Genomic DNA, 12,691 nt, shown 5'->3' on the forward strand with positions numbered 1-12,691 from the left:
CGCTGTGCACTTTGCTACCAAGTGCTCTTTCCTCCAGACATTTTAAGTGGCTTCCCGGAATCTGAACGTTCTCATGAGCCCACTGCACCCCTACTTCTCCTCAGACTAACAGGCTTCTGCGGACAGATGTGCCTTCTCCTGCTAGGAGCGGGTGCAGCGGGGGCGGGGCGGGGCGGGGTTGGGGAGCCGGCACCCACTGAGCTTGCCAAGGACAACGGCAGGAGCACGTGGCTTGCCAAGGAGGCCAAGGTGAAGGGGGTGGATGAGGTGAGGAGGAAAGCGCGCCCTCTCTGCTTCTCGTGATAAGGGGCAACCGAAGCTGCTAAGCCTCTCTCCTTCATGCAAATGGCCGGCAGGCATGATGTCAGGAATGGCAGGCGCCCCCTGCCCCCCCCCCCCCCAGTACTCCCAGGCCTTTACTAGTTCGGCCTGCCAACAGCCTTCCTCGGTGCCCCTCAGCCGGGCTGGGGTTCAGCTCCTCAGATGCCACTTTCTCACACTGCCCCCTCTCCACCTTCCCGCCCTGCACTCCTCCAGGCCGCCTCTGCCCACCCCCCCCCCCCGCCCTCTCCGCCTCTCTGGGCTCCACGCCCAACACCTGCGTCCCCCCCAGGTCCCCAGGCCTGCGCTAACAGTGCAGGGACATCCTGCTGCGTCGCATGGCCTCGCTGATCAGGTAGGCGGGGCTCAGCTCGGGCTCCTCGGTCATGATGGCAATGTTCTGCCACTCGCCCGTCTGGCTGGACCTCTTGATGGTGTCCACCACGCACAGCGCGTACAGGCAGTCATCGAAGGTGGCGGCCATGGTGAGCGGCCGCCCGTCCCACGTGCGCCGGTCGTCCTGGTCCTGGAAGGCCTGGCGCACGGCCTGCATCATCTTGATGGTGCCGCGCAGGTAGGGCGACGGGATGTCGCTGAAGGCCTTCTCGGGCAGCAGGGAGTTGCTGACGGGCGTGGCGTCCTGCAGCAGCAGCTCCTGGTGCGGGGCGCCGTTGCGCTGCCCGTACAGGTCCGTGCCCACCGCCAGCAGGCGCCCGGCCGAGCCCACCACGGTCACGTCCTGCTTGAAGTCACCGGGCACGTTGAAGTTGAGGGTGACGGTGCAGCACACCCCGCCCTCCAGCACCATCTGGAAGGTGCAGAAGTCGTCGCTGGTGATCTGGCGGATGCCCTTGATGTGGTCGGTCTGCTTCACAAAGGTCTTGAGCAGCCCGTGGACCTTGACGGCCTTCTGGCCGGTGAGGAAGGTGAGCAGGTCGATGATGTAGGTGCCCACCGAGTGCAGGCCGCCGCCGCCCATCAGGTCGTCGCAGCTCCAGTTGTACTTCTTGCCCAGCAGGCTGCCGCTGTGCACCTGCACCTCGCACACCAGCAGCTCGCCCACGTAGCCCTCCTCGATGAGCTGCTTCATGCGCACGAAGGCCGGTAGGAAGCGCAGCACGTTGCCCATGATGCTCATGAGCTTGGGGTAGTAGTGGGCGGCCGACATCATGCGGAAGGCGTCCAGCGGGGTGGCCGTGCGGTCGCAGATGACGTTCTTGCCGATGCCTGCGGGCGGGGGGGAGGAAAGACAGCCGTGAGGGCGCGGGCGTGCGCAGCGGTAGGGGGCGCTGCGGCCCGCACACGCTAATTCTCCGGGCGGACCAGACCCGATCTGAGAGTCCTCCTGACAACCGAAGGTGTTTGGTGGCCCCGGTTACTTATGCAAAAGTTACCTAATCCCTATTATATTTGTACTATAACCCACATGTAATTATTTTAATATTTAAGCGCAGTGGGTCAAGTATTAAACCACGGATTCAAATATTGACTCCTTTTAATATATTTAAATAGCCTATAGTTTGGAGAGGTTTTTAAATATTTGCCAGTATATAATATAAAACGCTTCATTTCATGTTTCGTGTCTCTAAGTCTATAACACTTTATACACAAGTATATTTTACTTGTAAAATACTGATAAATTTAACATTTAAATATAAAATATAAGTCCTATTGAAGTATACAGTATCATCTTTTTACATATAAAATGTTTTATTAAAATTATCTTCCATAGGGCGCCTGGGTGGCTCAGTTGGTTGAGCGACTGCCTTCGCCTCAGGTCATGATCCTGGAGTCCCTGGATCGAGTCCCGCATCGGGCTTCCTGCTCGGCAGGGAGCCCGCTTCTCCCTCTGACCCTCCCCCCGTCTCATGTGCTCTCTCTCTCTCTCATTCTCTCTGTCTCAAATAAATAAATAAAATCTTTACCAAAAAAAAATTATCTTCCATATGAGATGTTTTATATGTAAAACATAATGTATTAAAGATGTATTATTAGAAATATCATATGTAGGGGCGCCTGGGTGGCTCAGATGGTTAAGCGTCGGCCTTCCGCTCGGGTCATGATCCCGGAGTCCTGGGATCGAGTCCCGCATTGGGCTTCCCGCTCCTTGGGAGCCTGCTTCTCCCTCTGTTTCTGTCTCTCATGAATAAATAAATAAAATCTTTAAAAAAAAAAAAAAAGAAATATCATATGTAGGGAAGAGAGGAGTGCCTCTGTCTGGATAGAACCAGAATATGTAAGCTTAAGTCATAGCCAAGGCAAGTCTGATTAAATACGAGGAAGAATTTCTTAATGATATCCTCTGGAGGTCTAAGCTTTTAGCTCTCTCCCCTACAGCCACAAACAAAGGATCATATTTGGAGTGTTATCCTGCTTGTTTATTTTGCATTATGGATTAGGGCTGGCAGTGGTCAGAGATATGTTTGCTTACTGTTTTCCCCGCTCTTGACGGAAAGAGTGGGTATTCCCTGTGTCTGAGGGGTGGGCAGTGGCTGGCTCCTCCCAGACCTCCATCTGGCTCATGGTGGGGTTTGGCGCTTTTGGCCAATGCAGCTGAGGCCAACTAACAATTAGGCTTATGTGATGACTGTACTGGGTGCATAAATTACAGGTAGATTCAAGCCCTTTGGGAGACTAAGTGATTCTGGGTCTGGAGAAAACAAAGGATCAAAGGAAATAAGAGTGACAGGGAATGAGAGAGGGATTTATTCTGTAGAAGCCAAGAGTGAGGGAAGAAAAACAACTCAGCTGAACCTGTAGAGACAGCCAACTGGAACCTAATAATAATGATAATGATAACAATAATAATAATTAATAATAATAGAATTACACAGATTTTGTTAGTACACCAGATTAAAGGTTGCTAGGTGGAAAGACTTGGGGAGCTTCTGAGTCAGGGCACGTGTCTGCCTATGGCTGGTCTCTCTTGTCTAGTCATGCTCTGCACATTGACCCTCTACTGGGGACCTGTCCACTCCAGCCACAGATGCGGGGGATACCCCAGGGAAAGGGAGCAACGAGACACGCACTCCCATCCCAGTTGTCCTGACTGTGGGCATTCAACTTGACAGCACCCATGAAATCTCACAACAAGCTGAGCTGAGATAGGGTTCTGTGGGGGTCCTGCAACTGTGGGTGTCTGTCCAGTGGAAATGTCTGGACAAGGCCACAGTCTAGCCCGTGACTCTCATCTTCCCAGTGGAAGGACTAGCCAAACAATAGGTGTGGTCAGAACAGATTTTGGAAAATAAATACGATCGATGGCTGTCAATTTCCACACACGCATTTAATTCTGGCCCTGAATGAAAGGCCTGGAAGCCACACGATGACCACATCTCCTTGCCTTTTCCACGTTGGCAGAGCTGACTGGCTTTTCTGATGACCATGAATGATCAGTAAGAAGCTCCTTTAACTCTTAGCAACCGGTTGAGGACTAAGGCTCTGGGAGAGGGACGAGGAAACATTGGTTTGTATTATCAAATGTGCCATGCGCTTGCAAAACATAATGTTCTGATAACGCGATCCTGTTGGCATTAGGCTCATGTAACACCCACTCGCGCTGGCAGGAGCAGATTTATATGTAAACGGATTGGTAGGTCACTGCAGGGACAGGTGACTAATGCTGCCAAAATCTGCCTCACACCTGCTGGGTAGGGGATGTAGCCTCTCCTATAGCCTACCTCAAGGTCCCCCCCCAAACCAGGACCCTGCCTGTCATCTTAGTATACTCTTTCTGTCATCTTAATGGCACATGAGAAGTTTCATATTTTTCTATTACACTCCCTATTTTTTTAAAGATTTTATTTATTTATTGAGTGCGTGAGAGCGCGCGAGAGCACAAGTCCGGGGAAGGGCAGAGGGACAAGCACATTCCCCGGTGAGCGCAGAGCCCGAGGTGGGGCTCCATCCCGGGACCCTGAGATCAGGACCTGAGCCGAAATCCAAGGCTTACCCGACTGAGGCACCCACATGCCTTATTTTTCTATCATAAAAAAAACTATAAAATAGCAAAAGAAAAAATAGGGAAAATTAATTGACTTCCCATCCACACACCCAAAACCATCACTAAATAGGGAATTCCTTGCAGCTGTATAGATGAAAAGTCTCTGTTGAAAGCTCCTTCTCCAGAAAATGCAATATGAATACACACAAAAACCCCTCTCCCGTTCTGAAACTCATGCCTGGCTCCCCCAGCGTTCTGAGATCAAGTATCTCTTCCGTTAGGCTCTTTATGCGTGTTGTGGTTCTGCACTACACGATAAAGTCCTCAAAGACCAAGACTGGCTCTCATTTCTTAAGCCTCCGCTGTGCCCACAGCACCCAGTGGATGTTGTTGCTTGGCCCCACCTCACGGCCCGCGCTCCTTAGCAATATCCACACTTCCCAGATGGCTCTCGGCAACATCTTAACTCGCGATACCTACAGAGCACAAAGGAGACTTCTAGGAATCTACCAGGAAGAAACAATCTAAGATGTAAGCACGGCGTGTTGCCCGAAGAGGCTTCTCACTGAATTATTTATTAAAGCAAAAAGCTAGGAACAATGCAAATGCCCGATGATAGAAGAATGGGTATGGAAGCTGTAGTGCTGCCATATAATGGAATAATTGTGAAGCCAAGGAACATGATGCTAATGAAGACTTTTTAATGGCAGGCGAGATGATTATGATGTCATGTTAAGTGAAAAAGGGCTCCATTCATAGACATACTATGATCTCAACTCTCTCTTAAAAATACAAAAGAAGAAGAGAAAATCTGGAAGGGAACACCTCAAAATGTTTACAGCGGTTAATTCTTTAGTAGGACTATGACTGATTTGTATTTTCTTCACTATGTTTTTCTGTGTTTTCTAAGTTTCTCCTTTTATGGTCAGAAAAAATGTTCACTTTTCTTTTTTCTTCTAAAGACTGTATTTATTTATTTGAGAGAGAGCGAGAGAGAGAGCACGCGCAGGGGGAAGGGGCAGAGGGAGAGGGACAAGCAGACTCTGCACCGAGTGGGGAGCCCGACGCGGGGCTGGATCCCAGGACCCCAAGATCACGACCCCCGCCGAAGTCAGACTCTCGAATGACCGAGCCACCCCAGGCGCCCCTGAGCTTTTCTGTTTTAAACCCAAAGGAGACACAAAGACCTTTGAAGGATGGTGCTCACGGGATGGCAGAGGGCCCTCCAAGCTCTGGGGTGGGCAGGCAGGTGCGAGAGCCAGCGGACCTGTCCCAGCGCCCGTGCCCCAGTGGGCTGGTGAGAGCGCCACTGACCCTCAACGGCTTCAGAGGCTCAGGCTACATTGCTAGGTCTCCTGGCTCCAATTCCTCAGGACCTCTTTATGATTCTGATGAAAGCTATGGACTCTGTTCAGAAGATGCAATTCAAACATACGCACAAAACGATACCCACACCCCAAGATTGGGTACAGTTCCCTCAGGTTCCAAGGAGCAGGCATCTCCATCATAAATTGTACAGTAACTTCTTCTTTTTAAAGTACGTATTATGTATTTTTGTTTTTTTAGTAGGCTCTATGCCACAACCCCCAGATCAAGAGTCGCATGCTCTACCAAGTGAGCCAGGTGCCCCTGTACAATAACTTCTTGAAGGCTTTATGACATATTGTTAAAAACAAGATAGCTTCCAGTTTTAAAAGAAACCCAAAATGCAGAGCTAGCAGGCCCTGATTTGTAAAGCAAATCCCTTTTCTCTCTGCTCTGGACACTCTTACCTCAACCCCACCCCTTGGTGGGGCTTCCACAAAGCACCCTGTGAAGCCCCCCCAAAATCCTCAGGTCCTCTTTCCCAGCTTCTCCCCACCAAAATGCCTAGAACCTGAAGCTCCAAGGTCCTTAGCAGTTTACCAAGAACAAAGGGCTTAGGGCTAAAGAAATATAATTCTATTTTTTGTTGTTTACTTGGTTTTTCTGATTTTTGTTTTATGTCAGCTTTACTGAGGTATAATTAACATATAAAATTGTGAGATCTTTATTTTTTTATTTTTAAAAAAGATTTTATTTATTTATTTTAGGGGTGGAGGGGCAGAGGGAGAAAGAGAATCTCAAGCAGGACTCCCCGATGAGCGCAGAGCCTCACACGAGGCTCCATCTCACGACCCTGAGATCATGACCTGAGCCAAAACCAAGAGTTGGGCGCTTAACCAATTGAGCCACACAGGCGTCCCTAAAATGGTAAGATATTTAAAGTGTACACCGTGGTTATTTGATATACATATGCACTGTGAAAATATTTCCACCATCTGTTTAATTAACCTCTCATGATTATCTTTTTGTGTGTGCAAGAGAACATTTAGGTTCTACCCTCTTAGCAAATTTCAATTATACAATACAATGTTATCAGTTATAAACACCATGTTTACATAAGATCCTCAGACCTTGTTCATCTTACAGCTGAAAGTTTGTACTGAAAGGAATACAATTCAAATTGTAGGCTTCCAGTCATCAGACACTCTGTGTGTGTGTGTGTCTAGGGGTGCACGCAGGTGTGTGTGTGTAAGTACATGAGTGTGGCACAGAGCATCCCCTCACGCCTAAAATCACATGCAATGTAAAGGGAACTTACATTTTCTGGGTATAGGGTTGACACACCCAACAATCCTGGGTGCATCAGGTGCCACGGAATATATGCTGGGATTTCTTCCAAAGAAAGCAGATAAATACCTGCCTTCCAAATCTCCCCTTTCAGCCTGGGCTTTGGTCTGGCTCTCCAGAAAATACCATGGCTCTTTGGTGTCTTTGTCATTTTCAGGTGTCTTAACACAATGCTTTTCTTGCTACCCCTGAGAAAGTGCTAGAATAGGCTCTTTAGAGAAAAGCCCTTCTCTCTTTTGTGCTGAAAAGGAAATAACAAGTGAGGACCAAATCCTGTACTCCTCCCTAAGGACACGACTTCGATAGGAAGGTAAACGGATACCATCAGGGCGACAGGAGCTGAAAGTCTCTGTTTCTCAGGGAGAGAAACTGGGGGAGAGACTGAAGGCCCCTTTCCCTGCCTGGCCCCAAACAGCCATGGCCAATTCCTAATGGGAAACCACGAGGGGAAGAATATGACCCTGGTCTCTGCTCTGCAGACCCTAAGAGGAGAGTGTGTGCTTTCTCACTCTTGGGGGGGCTTTACCAAAAGGCCAAACATGCTCCCTTAGGAGTTTATACTCTCTTGTGGCAAGATGTGGTGTCCTCCTTCTAAAGCAAAAGATCCACAGCTTTGGCACCCCATACCATTTTAAAGAGAATCATGCCGCAGAGGATCAAGATAATCGACGACTTGAAACATATGGATTCAATTTCACTCCTAGTAAACAGGCCGTGCAAAATGGAAAGCAGAAAAAAGTGCTACGCGACTGAGAAGAAAAGAGTGTTTTGTGTTTTGCCAAGCCCCAAACGTCTCCCAGGCTCCGGAGAGTTTCAGTTAGGCCCACTGGTGCTCACAGTGATGCAGAGGAAGAGGAAGAGCTTTCTGGGCATTTGGGGACTATGGTGGATGCGGTCACCCTGCTGCTTCCTCCCCTCTCCCGGGAAGTGATCTGAGCCATTACACCATCAACCCCCTGCTTAGCTCTCTCCACTGAGGGATCTGCCCCTGCACCCAGAAATGGATGCCTTGGAATCCTGCCACATTTGTCAAGGCAGAGCACTGCAGGGACTCTGGGTGGGTGGCAGAGAACACATCAGGACTGGCCTGGCATGTGGGGAAGGCTTCACAGCCCGCCTCCGTTGTAGACCACCTATCCTTTTGCATGAAGACCAAGAGCCTAAGCTGGGTCTTTTGGGGATCGAGAGGAGCTGAATACATCACCCCAGAATGTACCGCTTTGACATGTGGATTATTTCGAGACTGAAAACAATCAGGAATCAGGACTGAGCAGACTCAAGAAGAGCTTTTTACCTCCCCCTTAACTGCCTAAAAGAATTTAGCTAGAGGGGCTGTACCAGGAAGAGAGAGCTATTGCCAGAGATAACTTTTTATATCAGAAAGAGTTACCTGCATGGCCTGGGGGACATTTGTTTATCAAACATTTGTCCTCTTTCATCTTTCTGTGAAATGTCTTCGTCCTCCCTTTGAAGCCTCAGACCCCTGCGTCCTCTTCTCCTTAGCTTGGTTATGATCTCTTAGTCTCAGTGACCTGCCTGCCAGGGAGTCTCATGTTTCCAAAGGGGCTCCTGTATGTAAGAAACTTGCTTTTCTCCCATTACTGTGTCTTATGTCCACTTAATTTTTAGCCAACCAAAAAACTTAGAAGGGAAGACGGGAAACGTTGTCTACCCCTACAGCACCTTTGGGTTGGGACCAACTTTATTTTTTAAGTGAGAACCCCTGGTCAGCAAATAAAGTAAGCGCTCCCTTGTCCACAAAATCGTGGGACTAAGACCTCACCTCTATCACGGAGCTGAAGCAGGGGAGAAAATGAGATCAACAGGAAAACTCTGGAGGGTGAAAGTGCAATGTGCAAGACCGCATGCCTGCTCTTTGTCAGAAGCTTTTAAACGAAATAATTCCAGAAGGAGCTTTACTGCCCTCCTGAGATCTCCCATGGGGAAATGGGAAACTGGCTCCCTCCGCAGCCTGCTGAGTGTGTTCTCCATAACGAGCCACAGTATCCACAGCCCTCACGGGGGGTTAGTGCTGCAGGGAAGGAGTTTCCCACCCGCAGACCCTAAGCCACCTTCAGGCAGCTGCGCCCCCCATCCTCCAAGCTCAAGGTCTCCTAGCCAGGGCTGGGTACCCGCCCATATCTCTTTCCAGGGACCAGAGCTTTTGCAGGCGGCTGATGCTCCCTCCAGATGAGCCCCTGAAGGAGCAGGGGCAAGGGATTTCCCACTGACACCTCGAGGGAGAGAGATGTGCTGTCTGCTAACCCAAAGAGCAGCTACCCTTTCCTGCCCGTGATCAAGTAGGTTCTCCCCTGGACACCTGGGGTATAGCTGCGACCCGGCCACCCAGAGACCAGAGCCATCCCCCAGCATAATCAGCCTGAAACTTCAAAGCACATCTCGCTGCCAGCACATTGCCAATTACACACTACTCCCTTATCTAATCGATGGTGGAAATTTATGAGGCCAAAGCTACTTTCCCACCAGTTCTTCCCAATTACTCCACTTGTGTTGACAGCTCCTTATCTTCCGAAAGCCCAAATGGCTGCCTGTCCTACAGGCTGGCTTGCGGCCGTCCTGGCAGATTGGCAGAATCCCCACAAGAAGTCCCATCAGATGCAGCCTCTTAGTTTTCCCTGCCATTCACAGAAGGTAGAGAAGACTTCTCTGCCATTCAGGCAGGGAACTCATTATCTTCACTTATACTCCATTCTGTCAGCGTTTCTGTGCTAGGGACTGGGACTGAAAAATGAGTAAGATAGATGAATAGGAGCTCTCAGTCTAGTAGAGAAGACCAACCAGAAATGAGGGATTACAGTATCTTATAGATTATGGGATCTAACAGAGGGATAAGCAGTGAGAGCAGAGAGAAGGGCTGCCCAACTGATTGGGGCGTGGTAGAAAGCTCTGCTGGAGAGGTGATATTTGAGCAGGGTTCAGAGGTATGTGTAAGAGTTTACCTGAGGGGCGCCTGGGTGATTTGGTCGGTTCAGTCTCCGACTTTTGATTTCAGCTCAGGCCATGATCTCAGGGTCGTAAGATCGAGCCCCGTGTCAGGATCCGTGCTCAGTGCAGAGTTTGCTTCTCTCACTCTCCCTCAGACCCTCCCCCCTACTTGCACACACACTCTCTTTCTCAAATAAATAAATTTTAAAAAAAAGAGTTTAACTGAATGAATATTCAGAAGCTTCGGGTCCCATTTAGAAAATGGTTGGGCGCCTGGGTGGCTCAGTTGGTTAAGCGACTGCCTTCGGCTCAGGTCATGATCCTGGAGTCCCTGGATCGAGTCCCGCATCGGGCTCCCTGCTTGGCAGGGAGCCTGCTTCTGCCTCTGACCCTCCCCCCTCTCATGTGCTCTCTCTCTCTCTCATTCTCTCTGTCTCAAATAAATAAATAAAATCTTAAAAAAAAAAAAAAAAAGAAAATGGTTGACAACAAGAGTGTTTAACCTAGGATCTGAGAAACCATTAAAATTGGAAATGTTATATATATATCCTGATGTTTTCATTAGAGTCTTAAAAGATTTTTTTTTAAGTTTTTTTTTTATTTATTTATTCATTCGAGATACAGAGATACAGAGAGAGAGAGAGAGAGAGAGAGAATATGAGCAGGGGGAGAAGCAGAGGGAAGGGGAGAAGCAGGCCCCCCGCTGAGCAGGGAGCCCGATGTGGGGCTCGATCCCAGGACCCCGGGATCATGACCCGAGCCGAAGGCAGACGCTTAACCATCTGAGCCACCCAGGTGCCCCGAGTCTTAAAAGATTTTATGATTCAAAGGAGATCAAGCAGAACTGGAGTGCCGAGCGAAAGCAACAAGGAAGGCAGAGTAAAGACAAATCTCTGGTTTTAAGGGAACTAAATATCTGAACACACTGGGCTACTTGTAACTGTTCCTTCCCCTCTCCCTGTGGGTTTCACTCACCCCCTGCAACACTGCATTTAGTCCAGCTTCGTCTCAGCTCCGGCTCGTCCTTCCTTTATTCCCTAGGGGTTGGCATCCTCTCCCTCTCCGCCCTCCCGCCCACCCCCCATACACACGTGCTTCTTTTAAGCTGAGAATGTTTCTTTCAGCACCAGCAGGGATGACTTGTCTAAACCCCACTCTGTGCCCTCTGGCCCTTCTTCCATATAAATTGGGAGGAGAGCCCCTTTGGAGAAATCCCTCATCTTCAATCCCCATGAAAGTTTCTGACAAACGACTTCCCAACTCAAACTACTAATCTGATCTGTTCGCAATAATAATGACATACTTTAAATCTTTTTTTTTTTTTTGAGAGAGAGAGAGAGCGAGCATGAGCGGGGGGAGGGGCAGAGGGAGAGAATCTCCAGCAAACTCCCCACTGAGTGCAGAGCTGGATGCGGGGCTTGATCTCACAACCCTGAGATCATGACCTGAGCCAAAATCAAGGGCCGCTTAACCGACTGAGCCACGAGGCGCCCCAAATAGCACCACAACCATCTACTGAAGAGGCTTGTGCCAGAAGAGGCTGAGCATTTTACATATGCTTCCATTTTTGTGTACACAACCCCATGAGGTGGGTACTAATATCGTCCCCATCTCACAGATGTGGAAACTGAGGCTCGAAGAGGGGTAACAACTTGGGCAAGTTGACTGGTAGAGCTGGGATTTGAACCCAGATTGCCAGGCTTCAGAGGAAACCTGGTCTTCACTTTTACACTCCTACTGCCTTCTGAACATCCTTGTCCTAGGGCCGGCTCTGCCGTTCTTCTCTCTGAACCGTATACAACACCCAGAGTTGACATCCACCTCCCTGATGCGTGCTCCCAATGCCGCCGGGCAACACATGCTCCGGGGAGGGCTCAAGGAGGGCTCGGGGGAGAACCGTGCAGCTGACCATGGTGAGCATCCAACACCGGGGCACTGGGGGTGCCCACTGCCCTGCTGGATGACAGCCAAAAGCCCCAGAGCACCATGATTAAGTTTCCATTCTAATTTCAAACTTGACATGGAAATGGGTCAAGGGTGACCCACCTTCGGTTGCCCCTGTCAAGGCCCCTGATGCCGTCGGTGGGCTCCAAAAGAGGTGAACGGACCAGAGACAGGAAATCAGCACAGCTAATACGGATGGGACTGGATACTGAACTGAATTAAACGTTCGAGTGCTTTTCTACATCCAACCAGCCCTGAGAGGCCAGCCTCTATCGCACCAATGCTTTTTACGGGTTCCCATCCCCCAGCAGCCCCACTCAGGACTGTTGTCTGAAGCCTCCTTTTGCAGAGGAATCCCAACAAGGAGTTGGATTTTCTCAGACTGTTTTGTGTGCGATACATTATCGAATCACTGAGCCCATAACTGAGCAGGGATATCCAGAGCAGGGACAATGCTCCTGAAACACGTTTCATTTTTGGCTTCCCTACTGGGAAATCCCACACATCTGCATCACTGTTGGCCTGTATGTGTTGAGAGTGAACATGATGTTGGGAAGTCACTAGCCAGCCTCGCCCAGCCTGGGCATTCCCCAGGAGAGAAAAGCTGGCCACTCCTAGCCCAGGGGACACAGCAGGTGGGTGGGCAGAAGCCAGAGACCTTCTAGGCTAGTGGCATGCTTCCCAGCAGGTTGGCCTGAGGCAGCCCTTCCCTGCCTGTGGTGGCACTTACAGACCCCAATGAGGGGCACGAGGCAGTGAGAGGGCCCACGGGAGAACGGAGGCCTGGGGCTGGGTGTAGTGGCTGCAGTCGTCAGGGACTTGGGGACAGAGGAAAAGAGCCAGGCTGTGGGCTCGCCCGTGGAGTCCTGCCTACGCTGGTCCCAA

The 12,691-nt window shown here is 49.9% G+C and overlaps 1 protein-coding gene across 1 annotated transcript in view; it reads right to left on the bottom strand.

The window, feature by feature from the left end:
- Positions 1-610: 610 nt before the first annotated feature.
- Positions 611-12,691, bottom strand: part of GFOD1 (glucose-fructose oxidoreductase domain containing 1) — a 104,299-nt gene continuing 92,218 nt past the window's right edge. The window contains exon 2 of the mRNA XM_021696967.1: positions 611-1,548. Coding sequence (XP_021552642.1) covers positions 629-1,548 — 920 coding nt within the window. The 3' untranslated portion in view covers positions 611-628. The remainder of the gene's footprint in view (positions 1,549-12,691) is intronic.

The sequence above is a fragment of the Neomonachus schauinslandi genome, chromosome 8 (genome assembly GCF_002201575.2).
Source record: "Neomonachus schauinslandi chromosome 8, ASM220157v2, whole genome shotgun sequence".
In the NCBI taxonomy this organism is placed as follows: Eukaryota; Metazoa; Chordata; class Mammalia; order Carnivora; family Phocidae; genus Neomonachus; species Neomonachus schauinslandi.